The 18,934-nt window shown below is 48.9% G+C and overlaps 1 protein-coding gene across 1 annotated transcript; it reads right to left on the bottom strand.

The window, feature by feature from the left end:
• Positions 1-953: 953 nt before the first annotated feature.
• ZC3H12A (zinc finger CCCH-type containing 12A) lies at positions 954-17,747 on the bottom strand. The gene is made up of 5 exons (XM_060258181.1): positions 17,331-17,747; positions 6,608-6,747; positions 5,551-5,785; positions 4,700-4,806; positions 954-4,585 (listed from the first exon to the last, which is right to left on the bottom strand). The coding sequence occupies exons 1-5, from the start codon at positions 17,711-17,713 to the stop codon at positions 3,588-3,590; spliced, it is 1,863 nt and encodes a 620-aa protein (XP_060114164.1). The 5' UTR covers positions 17,714-17,747; the 3' UTR covers positions 954-3,587.
• Between the last annotated feature and the right edge of the window lie 1,187 nt (positions 17,748-18,934).

Below are 18,934 nucleotides of genomic sequence, written 5' to 3'. Positions count from 1 at the left end.
TTTCCAATTAGATTTTGCCAATTCACACTAAAATCTAGTTGTAAAGTGCATTTAAAGTGAATTATTTAGTGTGTGTGATCGCATCACAGCCTTGCTCTCCAACTCCATAGTAGAAGCTTTAAAATTAGGAGGACTACCCCAAAAAATTGAGGTCACAGCAGACCGCAGGAAACTCAGGAGAGAATTCTGCAGAGTATATCTTGCAGTCCCGAATAGGGTTGCTGGTGGCTGGAGATCTCCGGGGATCACAACTGTTCTCCAGGCATCAGAGATCGGTTCACGTGAAGAAAATGGCTGCTTTGGGAAGTGGATCTATGGTATATCTCACTGAAGGCCCTTTCCTCCCCTGGGACCTTCTGTATGCCAAGCAGGTGTTCTATCACTGAGCCACAACCGTTCCCTAGCTTTTGTTGTACACATCTGGCCTTTGCCTAAGCAAAAAATATAGGTTGCAGCCTAGCTCCTAAGCACTTTCTGTAGGAACAGGGAGCAGGGGACCAGCCAGCCAAGTAACTACTTAAAAGCTCCAACTTTGAATGACTGGTGGCCATTTTGGATTTGAAAGCCTCTGGGTTGGGAATAAAGATGTCATTCTGACAGCCCTGAGTCAGTGCAAACAGCTGTTCAGCAAGGAAGCTCTCGCAGGCCTGTGTGCTCATGGATTTCCCTGGAGTTCTCCCAAACATTTTCTCCATCTGCTAGGAAAGTTCATTTTCCTATTCAGAGTCCTAGCAGTTGACAGCAAGACAACAGCCCAGCCCTTCTGCTAGGCGGTGGGGGTGAGGAAAGATCACATGGACGCTGCCTTATACTGAATCAGACCACCTATTCAGACTGGCTGTGGGTTTTGTGCTGATCCTTTTAGCTGGAGATTGAACCTGGGACCTTCTGTATGCCAAGCCAAAAAGTCCCAACTTTTTTGGGTTGCAGAATAAAAGGCCTGAGACACAACATAAGCAACCAGCATTTTTTATTTAAGCAACACAATCATAAATTGCTTCAGGGAGAGTCAGAAGTCTGTTTTTTAAAAATATCTTTTTAAAAAGATACATCAAGCTTCAAGATGTGTTCATTGTCCTAGTTATTTTTTAAATTATTTAATTCAGCCTCCAGTTGCTGGACAACAGCCCCGAACTGGCATGAGCTTGACCTGGGACGGTCAAGCCAGAGTGGAACAAAGGAATCCCAGCAACAGCAGAGGCAGCTTTTGTATATAATACAATACCAGTAAAAACAATCTCTTCTGTAATTTACAAAAAAGGTGCGAAGTTATAAGGTTTACAATTTTAAAAGCATTTTGCTTACTACCATGAAACATCACAGTTTTGTGGTGTTATCATACTTAACCGGACATACAGCATTTTCTGGGTCCATGTGATTCCCGCAGCACACAGTGCTAGCGTGGCTGACCTGAACACCTGGTGCACGACGGAGGGAAGGAGCAGCATCCCACAGCAGCTCAGGAGAGCATGCTCCGCTCCTCCCCCCTCTTCGTGCCACCTGGGACAGTTTCAGCTTCAGTCACAGGATGGACCGTTTTAAGAGAATACGTAACGTATACAGAAGGATACAATGTGCATCAACAGGTCAACTGCTCCTGGCCTGCAAGTGAACCGGACATTTGTAAAAGGGCAGGAACCAGAATCAATTGCTTAAAAAGTAATTTTTTTAAAAAAACTTTGAACTGTTAATAAGAACATAAGAAGAGCCTTGCTGGATAAGATCAGTGGCCCATTTAGTCTCACACAGTGGCCACCCAGTGACTATGGAGGGCCAACAGGGCAGAGAGGCTGAGGGCTTCCCCTCATGCTGCCTCCTGGCACCAGGATTCAGAGGACTACTGCCCCTGAACGTGGAGGCTCCCCTTAGTCCACTGTTAGTAGTGGACTTAATGGTCAAGACCGAACCAACAGGAGCAGGGCTTTTTTTGTAGCAGGAACTCCTTTGCATATTAGGCTACACCCCCCTGATGTAGCCAATCCTCTAAGAGCTTACAGGGCTCTTCTTAGAGGGCCCACTGTAAGATCTTGGAGGATTGGTTACATCAGGGGTGGGTGGCCTAATATGCAAGAGTTCCTGCTGCAAAAATAGCCCTGAACAGTATAAACTAAATCCATCTTCTCCTAACTAAGGAGAAAGTCTGCAAGTGGAATGGGGTCGGAAGGAAGCAGAACTTTCTCGAGGCAGAGTGCCCTTGGTGCTTCCTGCTCTTGTAACTAGTCTCAGAAAAAACCATTTTTATCCCTCTGCTACTGTTTAAGTCCTCCATCACTGTGCTTTGCTAGCTGCACAATTGCTAGGGTACTCTAGAGTGCCCTCCAAAGCTGCAGGCAGGTAGCACCCTTCCCACTTCCTCTCCAGCCCCACTAGAAGCCCAGAGGTTCTTAAAAGCCAAATTTTTCAACAGGGGCTGTCTTGTAAGAAAAGAGAGGAGCCTTTCAAGGATCCGAGTCCAGAGAAGGCAACAAATGAGAATCCTGGCTGTCAACATTCAGCACAACTGGAACAGATGCTTGAAACTGGGTAGTCTGCTTTGCATAGATCACCTACTGATGGATTAGGAGCAGCCTGAATAGCCTGATCTTGTCAGAGCTTGGAAACCAAGCAAGGTCGGCCCTGGTTAGTACTTGGATGGGAGGCCACCAAGGAAAACTGGACTTGTTATGCAGAGAAAGGCAAGGCCAAACCACCTCGACTTACTTCTTGCCCTGAAAAATCCATGAGGAGGAACTTCATGGGGTGCCATAAGTCAGTTGCAATTTGACAGCACACAATTATTATTATTTCCGATGCAGAGTATAGCAACCCTACAACCCTGAGTGTGTGGGTGTGTTCAGAGACACATGTGAGAAGGTCTCTCCAAGTACTTTAAACATTATTTCTAGCAAACATTATCCTGTAGTTACAGCGCTAGAAGCACAGGCTTTTTCACTTGAAGAGAAAGCTGAGATTCTTGGAACATGGAATTGTGTGTGCTGGATTCAAATTCTGTGTCTTGCCCAAAGGCACTTCAGCAAGGGGAGATGGGCTTTGATATCCAGAAGCAAGGAACTAGTTGCCTTTCCAAAACCTTTGTGAAAAAGAATGAGAAAGCCCAGATCCCACCCTTGAATGCCCATGTGCCATCTCTTATGCACAGCAAGCAGAAAGGCCCAACAAGATCCAGCCAAACATGGCACTAGTCATTGACTAAAAAACCAGCATCTTACACAAGGTCAGACCCCACACACACACGTTTACCCTTTCCCTCTGTTGCAAGGGTGAGGCCAGTTCATAGTTGGTCTTCCACAAATGTCCTCATTTCAGGAACTGCAGAGAAATAGCATTCGAGAAAGTCCCCCAAAAATCCAGCAATCAGCAACCCTGTTCCTCAGAAGATGTTCACTGGAACAGTTCCCATCCCATCCTTCCTAACTCACAGAAAGGCTGGGGGCTCCCTCAGTGATGACCCAGGCTGCTTAACAATGCAACCCAAAGTGGTTACGCATCAGAAGAGGCCAGTGATTTCTCAAGGCCTCTGGGGTGGCAGTAACCACCTTCCCGAGGGCACTGCTTAGGAGACACTCATCTTCAGGATCTGCTGCCTCTCACACCCTGGGGTTCTGGGACTTGTAAGTGAGGATCTCAGCAGCCAGCTGCTGTGGGTCCAACAGCTGTGGGAAGCGGTTCATGACAGCATCCACCAGGTGAGGATGGAAGATCCCACACAGCTTGACGTGCACGTTGGCGCGCTCTTCAGCAAAGCGGTCCGCCGAGACCCACTGGCAGGAGTCGCTGTAGGTCCGCTGGGGGGCTCGAGGCAGATCTCGGGGCACTGCAGGGGGATGCTGGTAAGGCTCGGACCAATACTTCTGCCCCGGGCTGAGAGAAGCGCCAGAGTCGGGAGGCATGCCGTAACTGGAAAAGGAGTGGGCCGCTCTGGCATGTGGCAAATCTGTGCTGTACTGCAAGAAGCTGGTGTTGGAGCTAGGTGCTGAAACAGGCTTGGGATAGCTGTGAGGCTGATAGTGGCTGTAGCTGTTGGACTCAGGGCCGGGTGGTGGATGGTAGGGCTGCCCTCTATGGGTGGTCATTCCCAGGTGATCCGGGTGGGAGTGCTTGCCGTGGCTGGCCAAAGGGCTGGGCCACATCTCAGACAGCTGGTTCTCCAGGGAGCCGATGCCAGAGTCAAGACAGTCCTGAGACACATAGGAGAGGGAGTCCATGTGGGGAGAGATGGGTGGTGGCTGGTACCACTCTGGAGGCCGGTAGCTGCTGCTGCTACCAGCAGGGGTCCCCAATGAGCTACTTCCACCTTTGGACAAAAAGGGTGATACATCTCCATGCTTGGCTTTAGAGGCCAAGCTTTTCTTCTCCATGGAGACTTTCATTAAGGGGACCTTATCACCCTCGAGGGGCACAGGACTCAGGAATTCAGCCTGGACAGGGCGCCGCATCAGCCCCTCTTCCTTGGTAGCAGCAGTGGCACTCCTGGTGGGAGACAGCCGGGCGTTTGCTCGCAGCTCGTCAGCAACGGAGCGCTGCTGGTGGTGGAGGCGCTCAGGGTGATAGAACCTGCATTTGATCCCATATGTGCATTTCTTGCCTGCAAGGGAAGAAAGAGGGTAGAATGTGAGATTGGGAGCCCTCTGGCCACCCCAATGGGGCAGCTATGGCCTGCAGCTCCACCCCAAAAAGACTGGAAGCCACCTGGCATTACCATATGGGCACTGTTGCTTTTTGAGTTCGGGCAGCGCTGGTTTCTTCCTCAGGAAGTTGTCCAGGCTGGGGCCATGTCGCCCCAGCGGGTCATCTGGAGGCATAAATCTAAAGGGAAAAGGCAAGATCCCTGGTCAGCTAGCCTTTGCTATGGGCCACAAACCCCACTTTCCTGGCACTATGATGCTTAGCCCCTGTGTGTGCTACCAAACCTAAAGATTGTCAGGGTCAGAGCAGTAGTCATAGAAAAAGACTAGCGAGTGATATGGGATTGGGGGGAGGGGCTCTTGCTTCCCTTAGGTCATCCCAGCAGCCTGGTGTCATTTTCTCTACAGCCACCCTCATCACCCCATTCATGGTGGCTGCTTTCTGAATCACACAGGTTGAGCAGGAAGAATTAGATTGGCCCAGCAGCTGGGGAAGGTGGGGGTAGAGAATCTCACACCTCCAGATCTTGTTGCCTGCTATTTCTCAGAGTGGTGGATTTTTTTTAAAAAAATGAAGATTTCTGTATTTACCAGAAATAACAAAGAGTAACTCTAGGAATGAATCACTGGCAACTCTATGCCTATACCACAGAGTTTCTGGTGTTTCCTAGAGCTTTGTCACTACACTTTGTCACTTCTGGTAAGTATACAAGGCAGTGTTTTAAAAAACCCATTTCTTCCATGATGTTGTACCAAGTATCCTGGCTCTCCCCCTCTCCACCAGTCCAGTTTGGAAGATTAAAACTGCCTACACACACACCACCAAACTTTCCCCTTGCCCCAGTTTAACAAAAAGAGGGTTTTTTGGATGTTCTTTTATCTCCCCTTTCCACATCTCCCTGCCCTCAAGCACCCACAGACCTACTTGTCATTGACAAAAGAATACATCAGCAAGCGCTCTTCGATGAACTTCTTCCACTCAGGACGCTCCGTCTGCAGGTCTCGGTATGTGTCATTCGACACAATGATGCCATCCGACTCATAGGCCAGCTTGACAATGAAGCGGTCATCATAGCAAACCACTCGCTTGCCCCCCACCCTCCGTGAAGGCGTGAAGACAAGGATCTTCTTCTTTTCCAGGTCATGCAGGATATGCTGATCTGCAACAGGAAGCACCAGGGTCACCACTTGCCCAAAGTCCTTTAAGAGTCAGAGATTGACACAGGAAGCAAAGCTACTGGGCTGGCACAGTGGATAAAAATCAGTCATCAGAACCACCGGGGAGTGGAAAGCAAGCAACATAACTTGACCGAGCTCAGGGTATCCATCAGTAACACCTGAATGGAGTTTCCTTTCACACCCATTCCACTGTGAACTTTCTCTCCCTCAAGCATTTGCACCGAGACCTGAGGAGCTGCACTGTGGGTTTTTTTTCCAGCTTTCTTTTCCTTTATCTACAGTTCAAATCCTTCCTGTTCTGCCATGAAGCAGAGAACATGGAAACCAAAACTAAACCAGATGATACACCCCCTAAAAATACGAACTCACCATATTGATTGAAGCAGTCTTCCACAATTCTGACTAGTATTACCTGCCTTATAAATGAGGGCTAACATTCCTTCTGGAAAGCATACAGGCTTAAACTTTGGCTAGATTCCAGAGAGAGGGAGTTTTGCCGTTATGGCACAACATCTGGTGATTGTTCCTCCACCCAGTCTCCTCCTAATCCATCTGCCAGCAAGTGAGATATTGGAGATCACCATGACCATGAGCACAGGAGGCATTTGGCAAAGGCACCAAGGAAAATTTGCTGTGAACCTGCCAGATAGCAGTAAGACGTCACTGTTCATTCATCACCTTGAAGCCAAATTAAAACAGATGGGCCACTCCCTTTTCCCTATTGCTCTCAATAGTCTGATTCCACTTACTGAATCACCTGGATTGCCAAAACCCCATGAAAACAAAGGCCAGGGTTTTTTTACCTGTTATGGGAACATCCGGCCTCGACTGCTCTTTTCTCCAGGAGGGCACAAAGACAGTGATATCTGTGTGTCCTTGATCCAGAAACCAGTTCACGGCCAGCAGAATGCCTCGGCAAGAGAAGACATCTTTATCCCCATGGCTGCAAAGGAAGGAAGAGTTCACAGTTTCAGTGTCCCGCTTCCAACTGGAGTGACTTATCATGGACTCGGACTTGCAATAGGAACAGGCCTTGAATTCAGCAGAAGCTCACAGGAGCACAGCTCCTGAACCTTTCTGATGTCCCCTTCCCCCCCCCACACACCTTGTCCATTGAATAATAGGTGCAGCTGCATAACAATCCCTGGATGAGTTCCACCACCTATTTTTCTACAAAATGACCCCTGAATAGGAAACTTTGTACCATGTGGGCAATGCGCTACTCTCCAAACGAGGTCCACCTGGAAAGCACTGTATTCAGCCACCAATGAGCTACAGCCCCAAACCTTGATTATTTCTTCAACTAGCAGGTGGGGCTTCAACCTGACCTCCCTGGCTGATAACATATACAAGCTCCCCCTACCCTGCTGAACAACAAAGAGCATGCAGCTCAGCTGGTCTCTGGGCCTTTGTAAGATTGCTGCCTACTTTGCTTTCTCCTCCTGGGGGGATGCATTTAGCAGCCCACTATCTCTCTCCTGCCAGCAACACAATCCAGTCTTAGCTAGAAGCCCAGAACTGCTAGGCAACCCAGTTACCCCCATTCACGGGCACACATGAGTCAGTGAGATCTTCCCTCCCAGCTGTCAATTCCCCAAGCAAGAAATGCAGCATCTCCAGTGAGGAGACCAGGCACTTTGGTCCCCCCCCCCCCAGGGTGGGCCCTCAGCTACAACTCCTGCCCCCAGCTCCACGCCCAGGCTAAACAAAACTGCTGACCAGGCCCCCCGGACTTCTTGTTGGATATTCTTAGAGAAAAATATTATTTAGCGGAGCTAGAAATGAGCAGCGCAGCAAAGGATACACAGAGAACATGTGTGTGTTTAAAAGAATATGGTTGCTTTACTTAAAACTACAAGGGAAGGGTAAACTGGGAAGAAAAATAACAGACACTAACTTCCTACATCTTCACAGCTAGAGAACAAAACTAGGAATGACTTCTCTTCTTCTAACTTTGACAAAGGGAGGAAGAGATGCCATAAAATGCAGAATAGACAATACACTGATTTCCAATCACAACACTCAATTACTGGTCATTTAACTAAGACCTCCTATAGACTTTCCGGGACTTTCTCTCTAGCTAACATATAGGTTACAGTAAACACATGTGACTTCTTGTTGACTAACAACAACGAGGTTAACTCTATAATTACTGAAGTGTTGCAGACTTGCTAATCCCAACACTTCTCAAACCCTTTGAGCAGAAATACTATTTGCCAACATTTGCAGAAAGGTGTTGACACAGGGGGGCTTACAGGCCTAGCAAACAGCCAGGTAACAAAAGGGAGACTTGAGCAATTTCCATACCAAGGATTTCCCACATTTTGGCCATGTGACTGGCTTACTTTAAAAAAAAATGTTTTACACAATGTTGTCCTGCATTTATGCACAGACTGTTAACAGCTTGCTCATCCACAAAAAAAATCTGCCTTATTTAAAACTTGCAAAAAAACAACAACAACACTGGGCAAGATGGCAGGCGCACAAGCAGTCTGGTGTCTGAAGTGGAAACAGTGTACTTGTCAAAGTGCTAGTCAGTTACTTTTTTGTGTATTGATTACTGGAACAGCTCCTTGCAAAAATTAATATAATAGAAGAGATTTTTGTTTTAGGATGTAAAGGCACTGCATTATTCCTATCCAGCTTTGCTTGTTGGTTTAACCCCCCCGCCCCAGAAGATAATCATTCCCAACTCAGCCTTTTAGGGAGGAGGGGATCACTCAAGATGTTTCTGCAAATGTGTTTCAAGTTTTCTAAAAAAGATATTGCATTATTTCTATGCAGCATTACCCATTCTCCAACCCCCTCCCCAAAACACTAAAACAAGGTGGATAGTGAATCCTGAGGGTCATGTGACAACACAGTGGAGGAGGCTTCAATGTGCATCAGGTATGGAAGGGAAGCCATGACAAAAACTAAATGGGTTACTCTGGGCTGCTTGAAATCTCTTTTGCAAGGGCAATTTTACACAGAGTTGCATCAGCAACTAGACAGCTACAAGACACTCTGATGTGGAAGCACACCTAGAGACTTGAAGGCAGGTAACAACACAGAGATTATTTCACCAGAGAGATATAAGTGTCCAGGGCAAAAAATATATATATTCCTTTCACTCCGGGTGGTTCAATAAGTCCCCCAAGTCCATTAACTTAGCAATATCAAGTTTAAAAAACTCAAGATGCCTTCCTGTTCACAACTGAAGGCCAGCTGACAGACAGCACTTCTTCAAGTGGGAGGCTGTCAAGAGGCAAAGCTAAAACTTCTTCGATAGCGCTTGGATGGGAGACCACCAAGGAAGTCCAGGGTTGCTACATAGGGGCAGATAACAGCCAATCACCTCTGTTCACCTCTTGCCTTCAAAACGCTATGGGGTTAAGTTAACCATAAGTCTGCTGCAACTTGATGGTACTTTCCACCTACCATCTCTTCCAGTTAATGTGCAGCAGCAGTGCCAATCAGCTGGTGAGGCTGGGTTTGGAGATATCCGGTGTACCAATTGATTTGCCACAGGATCCCAGAGAAGCCCTTCTGCTTCTTTATTGAAGATGATGATGATATTGGATTTATATCCCACCCTTCACTTTGCATCTCAGAGCAGTCACAATCTCCTTACCTTCCTCCACCCACAACAGACACCCTGTGAAGCAATGGAGCTGAGAGAGCTCTCACAGAAGTTGCCCTTTCAAGGACAACTCCCATGAGAGCTATGACTGACCAAGGCCCTTCCAGCAGCTGCAAGTAGAAGAGTGGGGAATCTAACCTGGTTTTCCCAGATAAGAGTCCGCACACTTAACCACTACACCATACTGGCTCCAGAGGGATTCTGTTCTTGCCCCCAAGAGTGACAGCATCCTCCCTGCCCAGTGAAGGATTAGGAAGCAGAACTTCCAGTCTTTTGAGATTTTTTTTTTAAAGGAAGGTTGGTCAGACACTCATTTGGCTAATTATCCTCTGCCAGCCAAATTCAAATTCCCCTTGCAATTTCATCAGAGGGTGAAATTCATTTCCTGTTGCTGGCTCCCACGTCATGGCATCATGCTCCAATAGCAAATGGGCTTTGCCACCCACACCATGGATGCTTTGCCAAGTTGTAATGGCTCATGACGGGACAGACAAAATGGAAAGCTTCTCTTTCCTCACATACCATTAAGAAAAATCCAAAACATATCAGCATAGATTAAATTTGCTCACGTCTTCTGATATGTAGGTTGTCGATTTGGCCATGAACTGGCTAGCCTGATCTTATCAGACCTTGGAAACTAAGCTGGGTTGGCCCTGATAAGTACTTGGAAAGGAGACCACCCAAGAAATCCAGGGTTGTGTTTAGAGGCAAGCAATGGCAAGCCACCTCTTACCTTGAAAACCCTCTGGGGTCACCCAAACTCAGCTGCAATTTAATGGCAAAAAAACCCTGACACTGGAATCGTCATTCCAAAAGGTTTTGAGGAAAGGGACAGAACAGCAGTTCAATAACTGCCTTTTCACTTTTTAGGTGTATTTGTGTTTGCAAAGTGAATATTCTATTAAGAAAGCCTCCTGTTGATCAGTAGAAATGGAGGCCTTTTCAGAGCTTTTTGGTTCAACTGTGACTTCTACAAACTTGCCCTTTGAAACAAAAGGAAAGCCTAGAGGTTCCTTGGAAGCCAAATTGTCCCACTTTTCTAGCTTCAAATCCCTGGCTAGCAAGGATTAGCAGCGGTTTGTGTCAAAGACCCCTGGAAAGACAGATGAGCAAAAAACATGTGCTTTCATAGAGTTTATGAAGTTTAGCGTTTAAGAGACACAAAGGGCCCAGTCCCAAATATTGCCCAAACCAATCATAGTCCAGAAACAGATTTTTAAAAGTAGGCTATTCCTCCGTGTCTTGTTGTGGTAGACTGCAGCTTGCTCAGACCTTGCTTTTGACCTGCTGATCTGCTACCTAATGCCAGAGAGGTGGGACTTGTTCAGCTACGCAGGCCTGACTAAGCACAGTCGGAAGCCCTTTTTGCATTAGAGCCTGTTATGGAACACAGTCCCTGGGGAATCCCAGCTCAAAGTGAACCCTGCCCTTTTTTCCCCAACAGGAACTTGCAAGCCTGCTGTGCTTTGACAGCACAACAGCTGTCTAGCTGGTTCCAGATGGCTCTGTTGCAGAATGGCTGCCACCCACTTATACCTGCTCACCGTAGAATGCTGGGAGGAAGTGGTAGGCCTTCCTTCCTCAGCTCAGAAGCTCCAAAGAAGAGGTTGGTACCATGACTAAAAAACCAACTCCTGCTCTTCCTCTTCCCTTGTGCAACCAGGAACTACTGCCAATGCACACCACGGCCCTTCCCCTAAATCCACTCAGGGAGAGTTTCAGGCGAACAACTGTGTTGGTGTGCAGCAGAAGAGAAAAATTTGAGTCGAGTAGCACTTTAAAGACCAAGAAGATATTCCAGGGTATAACCTTGCAAGTGTCAAAACACCCTTAGTTGGTCTCCAAGGACACAAATTTTGCTGAATTGCAGTGACTGTCCCTGGGGTACATCAGACTCCCTGAAGAGGGATGTAGCACAAGACAGAGCTCATCCCTAAGCATATGGAAACAAAGGATAGTCTGAGCATGTGCAGACTCGCCTGCCACCCTCACCCCAACTCCTTCCACAACTCTTTTCAAACAGCTGAGATCCATACCCTGGCTCCTCCCATTTTTGAAATAAACTTGCAGAGGAGCTCCACTAGAAATGTACCATTCTCTCTTGATGCCTTTGGACTGGATTTGGTTTTAGTGCCATTAATGCAGTGTTCTACCAGACAGGACCCAGATCACCCCAGCTGGCCCTCCCCCATTTATTAACCCTGCTCAGGGCTTTTTTTTGTAGCAGGAACTCCCCTGCATATTAGGCCACACACTCGATATAGCCAATCCTCCTGGAGCTTACAGTAGGCCCTGTACTAAGAGATCTGTAAGCTCTTGGGGGATTGGCTGCATCAAGGGGGTGTGGCCTAATATGCAAATTTGTTTCCGCTACAAAAAACCCTGACCCTGGTATTTCACTTATGCAAAGGCCCCACACTCCCACCGTACAATTCCCACAAAAGAGGGGCTCATTCACCTGCACTGAATAAGCATGCACTCCCAGGAAGCGGGACACTCTGTCATTCCCCACTCAGAGCTTTCTCAGTCTCTTGTCTTTGACCTTGACAGCAGTAGGGAAATGCCTCAATACCACCCCACCCCCCCCCCCCCCCCGCAATGGGTTACAGGAGGATAGGCTTAGGGCAGACATGCCCTTCACCACTTACAGGAACGGTACATCTCTTCCTCCACCCTGAAAACAAGGCTGCTTCCTCTGCAGGCAATGCAACAGGCAAGGACTGGCCCATAGACAGGAAGTCAAGCTTCAGTTCCGCCAAGCCTTGGACTCGCTGGCAAGGTTGCAAAGCTTTTTGTTTTGACTGACTGTCTGCTTCTATGCCTTAAAGGCAGTCCAACATGAAGCAATATGGGAGCAGAAGTGTCCCTGTCACTTCCTCTCTATGCCAAGAAAAGCTTTAGTTGCTGCATTTCTGCAGCCAGAAGAAGGGCCAGTAATGCACACACACACACAGAGCTTGGAGGCTTATCAATAAGCTGAGTTTAAGCTGAGACTTGCATTTAGGTCAGGCCTGGAACTGCCAGTTAAAACTACCGGTGTATTCACAGACAGGAGGGGCACATCATCCTCTCTAACAGTATCAGAAGTTGTCCGTAGCTATACTTGCCACTAAAACCAAGAGCAAAATACAGTCTACATAACACCTTCTGTGAATTGTGGTTTGTGACAGTATCAGCCAGCCTTACAGTGGGGCAAGAAGCTGAGTTCACACATGCAAAGGGAAAGTGCTAGATGCCAAAAATGACCAACTGGTAAAGAAAAATTAAAATGCAGCTGAGCTATATGCTGCAGATTAAAGCCTTCGATGCAAGCATAGAGGAGCTGGGCCAAGAGGGGCTTGGAAATGGGTCTCTCTCTCCCAGCCAGATGGCTCCAAAAGGTTGCAATTGCCAAGCAAGCACTTGACTAGTGTCAAGAGAACCAAATGAGTTTTCCAGAAACACAGCTCAGCTCAGTTTTTGCCTGTGCTTTCCGGTGCTCCATCAGCCTCCTCAAACTATGTGCAAAAGCAGAACTTCCTGAAAGAGGGGAAAGCTGCTACAGAGAAAGAAAGAGAGACAGGAACACATATATACAGTCAGGAGTGGGATGTCGAGCATGGTATCCCATTGCTGAAACTGAAACCATTTTTTCCCAGACAGAAGTTACGGGTTTCTCTCCACCAACTGCACACACAAACACACTCTCACTCTCTCTCACACACACACAGAAGAAAGATTTGCATACTCGGCTTTCTTCAAGGCCCATGGAACTGCAAGACAGGAGGTGAACAGGCCCATCTGATGTGGCAACAACTATGAAAAATTCCCCTACAAGGAAGTGGAGACCAATTATTTTCCCCACAACACGCCCCGCCACGATTTGCATGCTGTTGCTGAAGATTAATCCTAGGGGAATCTATAAGGTCTCTTTTTCTCACTACACTCATTGCAGGAAGTTGCCCGGTAAAAATTCCCCTCCAGAGCAAAAGGAGAAAAGGGAAGGAGGCTAGTTCAATAAACATCCAGCTCAGCCGGATAAGCCTCTGGTGTCCTTCTGTTCAAGCAAGAGCCAAAAGGAAGGGGAGAATCCTGGAAGGGCAAGACTTATGGACCTGAATGGGGCAAAGAACACCTCTTGAGGGACCAGGAAAAAGGAGGGAAACAGTTGACAGCCAGCTCCAGTGGAAGAAGCTGAACAGTCTTATTTTGGGACGCATTTGGCTTCCTTCACCCGCTTCTGGCAAAAGTAGTTTTTGCTCAGCACCCCCATCAGATCCACCCCCAAACTCAAGCAAATCCCCAGCATGTACAGAGATTGTGATTACACCAAAAGCGATTCTGCTAATAGCCGGAGTGACTCACAAGCTCAAATCAGGATCCCAGAATGAGGGCATATTGCCAGCCCCACAGCTCTAATAGAAACTTCTAAACACCAAGCAGCAGATAACTCTGCCTTCCCCACACACATGCTACTCTTCTCTGACCCATGGAGTGCTTGGCTAAATGGGTGATAAAGTCATCGTTTTTTGTCTCAGGTACCAAAAAGCCTTGGCCTAGCCCTGGATGGGCCACCACACCAAGTAAATTTATTTATGTCATTTCTACCCCATGTTTCTCCCCAACGGAGACCCAGTGGCTCATATCATTCTTCTCTCCTCCATTTTACCTTCACAACAACCCTGTGAGGTAGGTTAGGCTGAGCGTATGTGGGATCGGCCTAAGGTCATGCAGCAAGCTTCCATCACAGATGCTCATGTCTGACAAAGGGAGCTCTGACTCTTGAAAGCTTTTATGTCTAAATCTTGTGGTGTGCCTGGACTTGAATTTAGCTGTTCCCTAACTCAGAACCCAACTCTTGTCTCAGTCTGGGGATGGGGAGAGAGAACGGTTCAGCTTTTTCTTCCCAGTGTCACAGAACTTTGTGGTGGGAACTATGTTCTAAAGATTGGTATGGACCGCTACTGAATGTGGTTTCAGCACATCTATTAAGGGCATTGTCTGTCCATGAAATCAGCCATATAGTATTTGGCATCTAAGAAATAATAGATTTCCACTGGCAATATCATGGGGTTGGTTTTTCTTTGGAAAGAAGAAATGTAAGCAGAGCCTAGGAAGACGAGCACACGGGGAGCTTCACCAGGGCTTAACTTCTAGAAAGGGATCTGTGAAGGCTCAAGCCGATCTTAAAATCACAGCTTGTAAACCCTGCCCTCTAATCTCAGACATGTGAAGGGGAGGGGCCAAGGCTCAGTGGTAGAGCACCTGCTTTGCATGCAGAATGTCCCAGGTTCAATCCTTGGCATGCCAAGCTTACAAAAAGGATCAGGTGGGAAGTGATGAGACCCTGGAGAGTTACTGCTAGTCAAAATAGACCATATTGACTTTGATGGACTAACGGTGTGATTCAGCATAAGACAGCGTCATGTGTGTTCACATGGGAGAAGTGAAACTGGGCATAAAGGAAATTCACTTTGGACATGTTCAGAGATATCCTGGTATTTTAGGGTAGGCCCTGGAACCTACACAAGTAATGGCAAAATAATAATTATATTATTTTCAGTTTTAGCTCTTGCAGGCTTTTCAGGGTGTTAGTGCCTTGCTTGCTGTTCCAATGGTTTAGCAAAAATATGGCTTCATCACAAAATAAGGGTAGTGAAACAGCTTTCTGAACTCCCTCCTGCCTGGGCTACACACCTAGCCCCATCAGGGCCACCAAGAGCCACCAAACCCAAGGTTTCTTCTAGTCTACTCTTTGTATCCAAAAGCAACCCTGCCCCTCAGGAGTGTTCATGCCACTCTACTCCACACTGAGCTGGTGCTGGACACCATACATAAAAGAATTGGAATGGGATCACAGAAGGGCAATAAAGAGGGCCTAGAAAATGAGTATAACATGTTAAGGTCAAAGGATAAAAGACACAAAAGGAGAAACAATGGCACTCTTCAAATACATATAGGGCTATCCCCAGAAGAGGGCAACCACTTCAGTGGAACATTAGAAGAAGCACTCGAGAACAATAGTGCTGTGTTCCAGAAATAACCATGAAGTAAATTACTTCCTGGTTAGCTTTCTAGGCTGGAAACTAGAAATAATCATTGTAGTAGGGGGAAATTGTGAGTGCAAACTTTTGCAGCTAACATATGGGAACCCTGGCAGGGTTTTCAAGGCAAGAGATGAACAGTGACTGTTTGCCATTGTAGCTCTGTGTAGCAACCCTGTGTTTCCATGGCTGGTCTCCCATCCAGATACTAGAGGTGATGAGATTGGCCTAGCTTAGACCATCCAGGCCAGGATGTTGTGTGTGGATGGGAGGAGTATATGAGGAAATCAGGGGCATAGAGTTCACTGGACAGATTTTATAGAACTCCTGCTCAGTGCAGGAATCCAAACGTTATTCATTTCTATTCTTTGGCAGCTTACAAGAAGTAAAAATGCTTTTATTCCAGGCAGCATATGGCACAGTGGGAAGCCTAATCCCGTTGTGTTTGTTTGAGGCTCTCATGGATAGACGGGATTTGCACTGTGCATTTTGTAGGTTTGGAGAGTGGGAGATGCGAAACCAAGCGAGCTGCAGCAATTCCCTTCGGAGTCCCAGACCTACTGCAGTTAGCCAGAGCAAAAGTACGCAAGCCAAAGTATATTCCGCAAGGGAAAAGAACAACTCCACCCACTATAGGTACTGCCCACTTTCCCCACAGAGCCTTCACACATTTATTCTGCCCTTACTCCAAGAAGCCCCAGGGGGAAATTGCCCAGTTCTCCCCCCAGCCCTGTGAAGCAAGTGTGGGTCCTCCTAAGGGATCAACGAGGCAATCTTAAACAGATGTACACTCTTGCAAGTTCACTGAACTCTATGGGCTTTGAAGGATGCATGTCCACATTGGATTGCTCTGCAAGTTTGCTGCTTGAGAGGGTAAGGATTTGAACCTAGGTTCCCACAGTGCTGGCCTGAATTGAATGGCTCATACTAACCCAACGTCAGCAGATTTCAGAAACAAAGCAGGGTTGACTCTAGTTCGGGTTTGACCCTATGGCAGGGGTGGTCAAGCTGTGGTTTAGGAGCTAATGTGGCTCTTTCACACATATGATGTGCCTCTCAAAGCCCGATTGGCCAGCTTAGAGAAGTCATCTGTCTCTTTAAATAAATTCTCTAAGCCAAGCCAACTGGCGGCATGGAGAATGCATTTAAAGTTGCTTTCTTTCCACCTCTCCACCCCCCCCCCCCCGTCTATTTGCCTTCCTTCCTGTCTTGTGGCTCTCAAACATCTGATGTGGCTTTTGTGTTAAGCAAGTTTGGCCACCCCTGCCCTATGTTGTCACAGTAAGTTGTCAACTACTTGACAGCACTTCCCACCACCTTTCCAGTCCTAGTTAAGCAGTACAAACATTCATGCTGTATTGGCCGGCTGTAATTTTTCTTCCCACGTATTGCACTCCCTTCAAGCCACACAGACGCTGAAGGGCAGCGACAGCAAAATAGAACTTGTACTGCACTGCAAGAAAACTACTTGTCCAAACCCTCCCTTACATGCAGCCATGTCCATAAATCAGAAGGCCACAGTTCTGCAGAGAAGGCATAACATTACAAGCCGTCTTGGATATTTGCCAACCCTTTTTGAAGTCACGTCCCTTCTAGGCTGCTACCTTAACATAAACGAGTTCAGCAACACAGCAGATTTGAATTGTGCCCCTTGGTAAACACCCCCCTTCCCCCAGGTGCGGCTGCCAGAGAGCTGAATTGTGTGCTGATGTGGTCTGTTGCTCTCTGCAGACAGCAAATAAAGCCAGTTGCCAAAAAGAAGCAGTCCACAGAAACTGAGCTTATCAAGAGAACTTTTCCAAGAGCCAACCCCCATGCTTAGGACCAAAACAGCAAGAGTTTACGCTCACAGGGAAGGTGGGGGGGGGGGGGTGGTCATACCTCATAGCTAGGTTACTTCCATCTATGACAACAGGCCGCAGGTTGTCGCCCTCCTTTCCCTCCAAAGGCACGGCAGGCATAGGGCTCCTGTGTTGGGGGGCCACCGGTGGCTCGGGGGCTTCCTGAGAGGCGTCGGCAGGGTCCCGCTCCCCCGCTGCCATTCCGTGCTTCACCAGCTCCCCCAGGACCGTGTTGGTGTCCGCGTTCAAGCCCAGCTTCTGGAGGACGACCAAGATCTCTTCGGAGGAGTAGCCCAACTTGCGGAAGAAGTCCACTTTCATCTGCATCTCCACGTGGTCTTGCTCGGGCCAGCTGGGCAACTCCTGGTCCGTCACGCCGGATGCGCCATGCTCCTCCAGGTTCCTGCCCCGAGCACAGGGCATATCGTTCAGGCCGGGGAGGTCGTGGCCGCTTTCCAAGGGCTCCTTCTGCGGACGCTGGAGAGAGGGCGCAGGCCAGGGTCACTGTGGCCAGGAAAGCCCCCGACCGGGGGGCACGCCGTCTAGATCCATGGCCTTTCGCCCTTCCTCAGTCAGCCCGGCCACCTGCAAAGCCAAAGAGAAGGGCGCTAAGCTCTCGCGGGGCCTGCCGCAAACGAGGCAGGTCCAGCGCTGCTCTGGCAGGAGCGAAACGCCCCGCAGCGGAGGCGCTCCCCTTCTCCAGCAGCCGAGAGCGCAGTTGCGCAAAGAGCGCCAGCCCGGGGCAGGCAGGCTCGGCGGCGGAGGCCAGCCGAAACCCCGCAGGCTCCTCCTCCCCAGCCGAGGGGCTCCACGGCACAGCCCTGTCCGGCACAGGACGCCGGTGAGAGGCAAGGCCCAGGGCAGAGCGCCGGAGCCCGAGCGCCTCCTGAGCCCCTTCTTCAGTTTTTCCCCTTCCCTAAGGCTGGGACAGCTTTTGCCCAAGATCCTCTCCTCCACCGCCGCCCGCCCTCCGTCCGTCGGTCGAGGAGGCGCCCCGTCCCGGCCGGAGGACAGAGGCAGCCCCTTCGCAAACTCCCCAAGATCCCAGCCGCCCCCTCCCCCGCGGCTGGCCCAGGGCCGTACCCAGCTGCTGCCGCCGCTCCTCCATGGGGCCCAGGGGAAGCTGGCCGCGCCCGCCGCTTTATACTGGGGCGGGCAGGTGGTTCGCGAGGGCGGAAGCAGCCGTCGCTTCCTGACACGCCCGCTGGGCCCGGGTGGGGCAGCGCCGCCTCGCGCTCCTTCTGGGCGGGACTGAACGAGCCTCCGCCCTGGAGAAGGAAGCTTTCCCCTGCCTTAGCCCTTTCCCTGGGGCCTGGCATAAAGCTGTGTGCGTGGGGGCCCTGCTTCTTCCGCGTAGCGGGCCTGGAGCCTTCCCGAGCCCTGGAGAGGCTGGCCGCTCCCTGGGGACCGCCACTTCCTTGTGCCCGCCTTCTGTGTAAACATTTTCCCTCCTAGGCAAACAAGAAAGAGCTACTCTCGCATTTAAAAATCAGGACTTGGCAGCAAAACGCAGTCGGGTTTGAGATTTTTATGGCTGTGCAACCCAAGCCCAGCCAGCATGGTGTAATAGTCAAGAGTGTGGGATCTGGAAGCCCCCAGTTCAAACCACCAGCCTGCAGTATGGGTGACCTTGGGCCAGCCGCA

The sequence above is a fragment of the Heteronotia binoei genome, chromosome 17 (assembly GCF_032191835.1).
Source record: "Heteronotia binoei isolate CCM8104 ecotype False Entrance Well chromosome 17, APGP_CSIRO_Hbin_v1, whole genome shotgun sequence".
In the NCBI taxonomy this organism is placed as follows: Eukaryota; Metazoa; Chordata; class Lepidosauria; order Squamata; family Gekkonidae; genus Heteronotia; species Heteronotia binoei.
The sequence above is the reverse complement of the archived record's forward strand: the minus strand, read 5'-3'. Positions and strand labels throughout refer to the sequence as shown.

What these genes read in the sequence shown, in the direction of transcription:
- ZC3H12A (XM_060258181.1), bottom strand. Translation starts at nt 17,713, where the DNA reads ATGCCCTGTGCTCGGGGCAGGAACCTGGAGGAGCATGGCGCATCCGGC. An exon ending in GGAAGTAACCTAGCTATGAG is followed by an intron (nt 6,748 to 17,330) that starts GTATGACCACCC and finishes CTTCCTTTGCAG; the next exon opens with CCATGGGGATAAAGATGTCT. An exon ending in AAAGCAACAGTGCCCATATG is followed by an intron (nt 4,586 to 4,699) that starts GTAATGCCAGGT and finishes CTTCCCTTGCAG; the next exon opens with GCAAGAAATGCACATATGGG.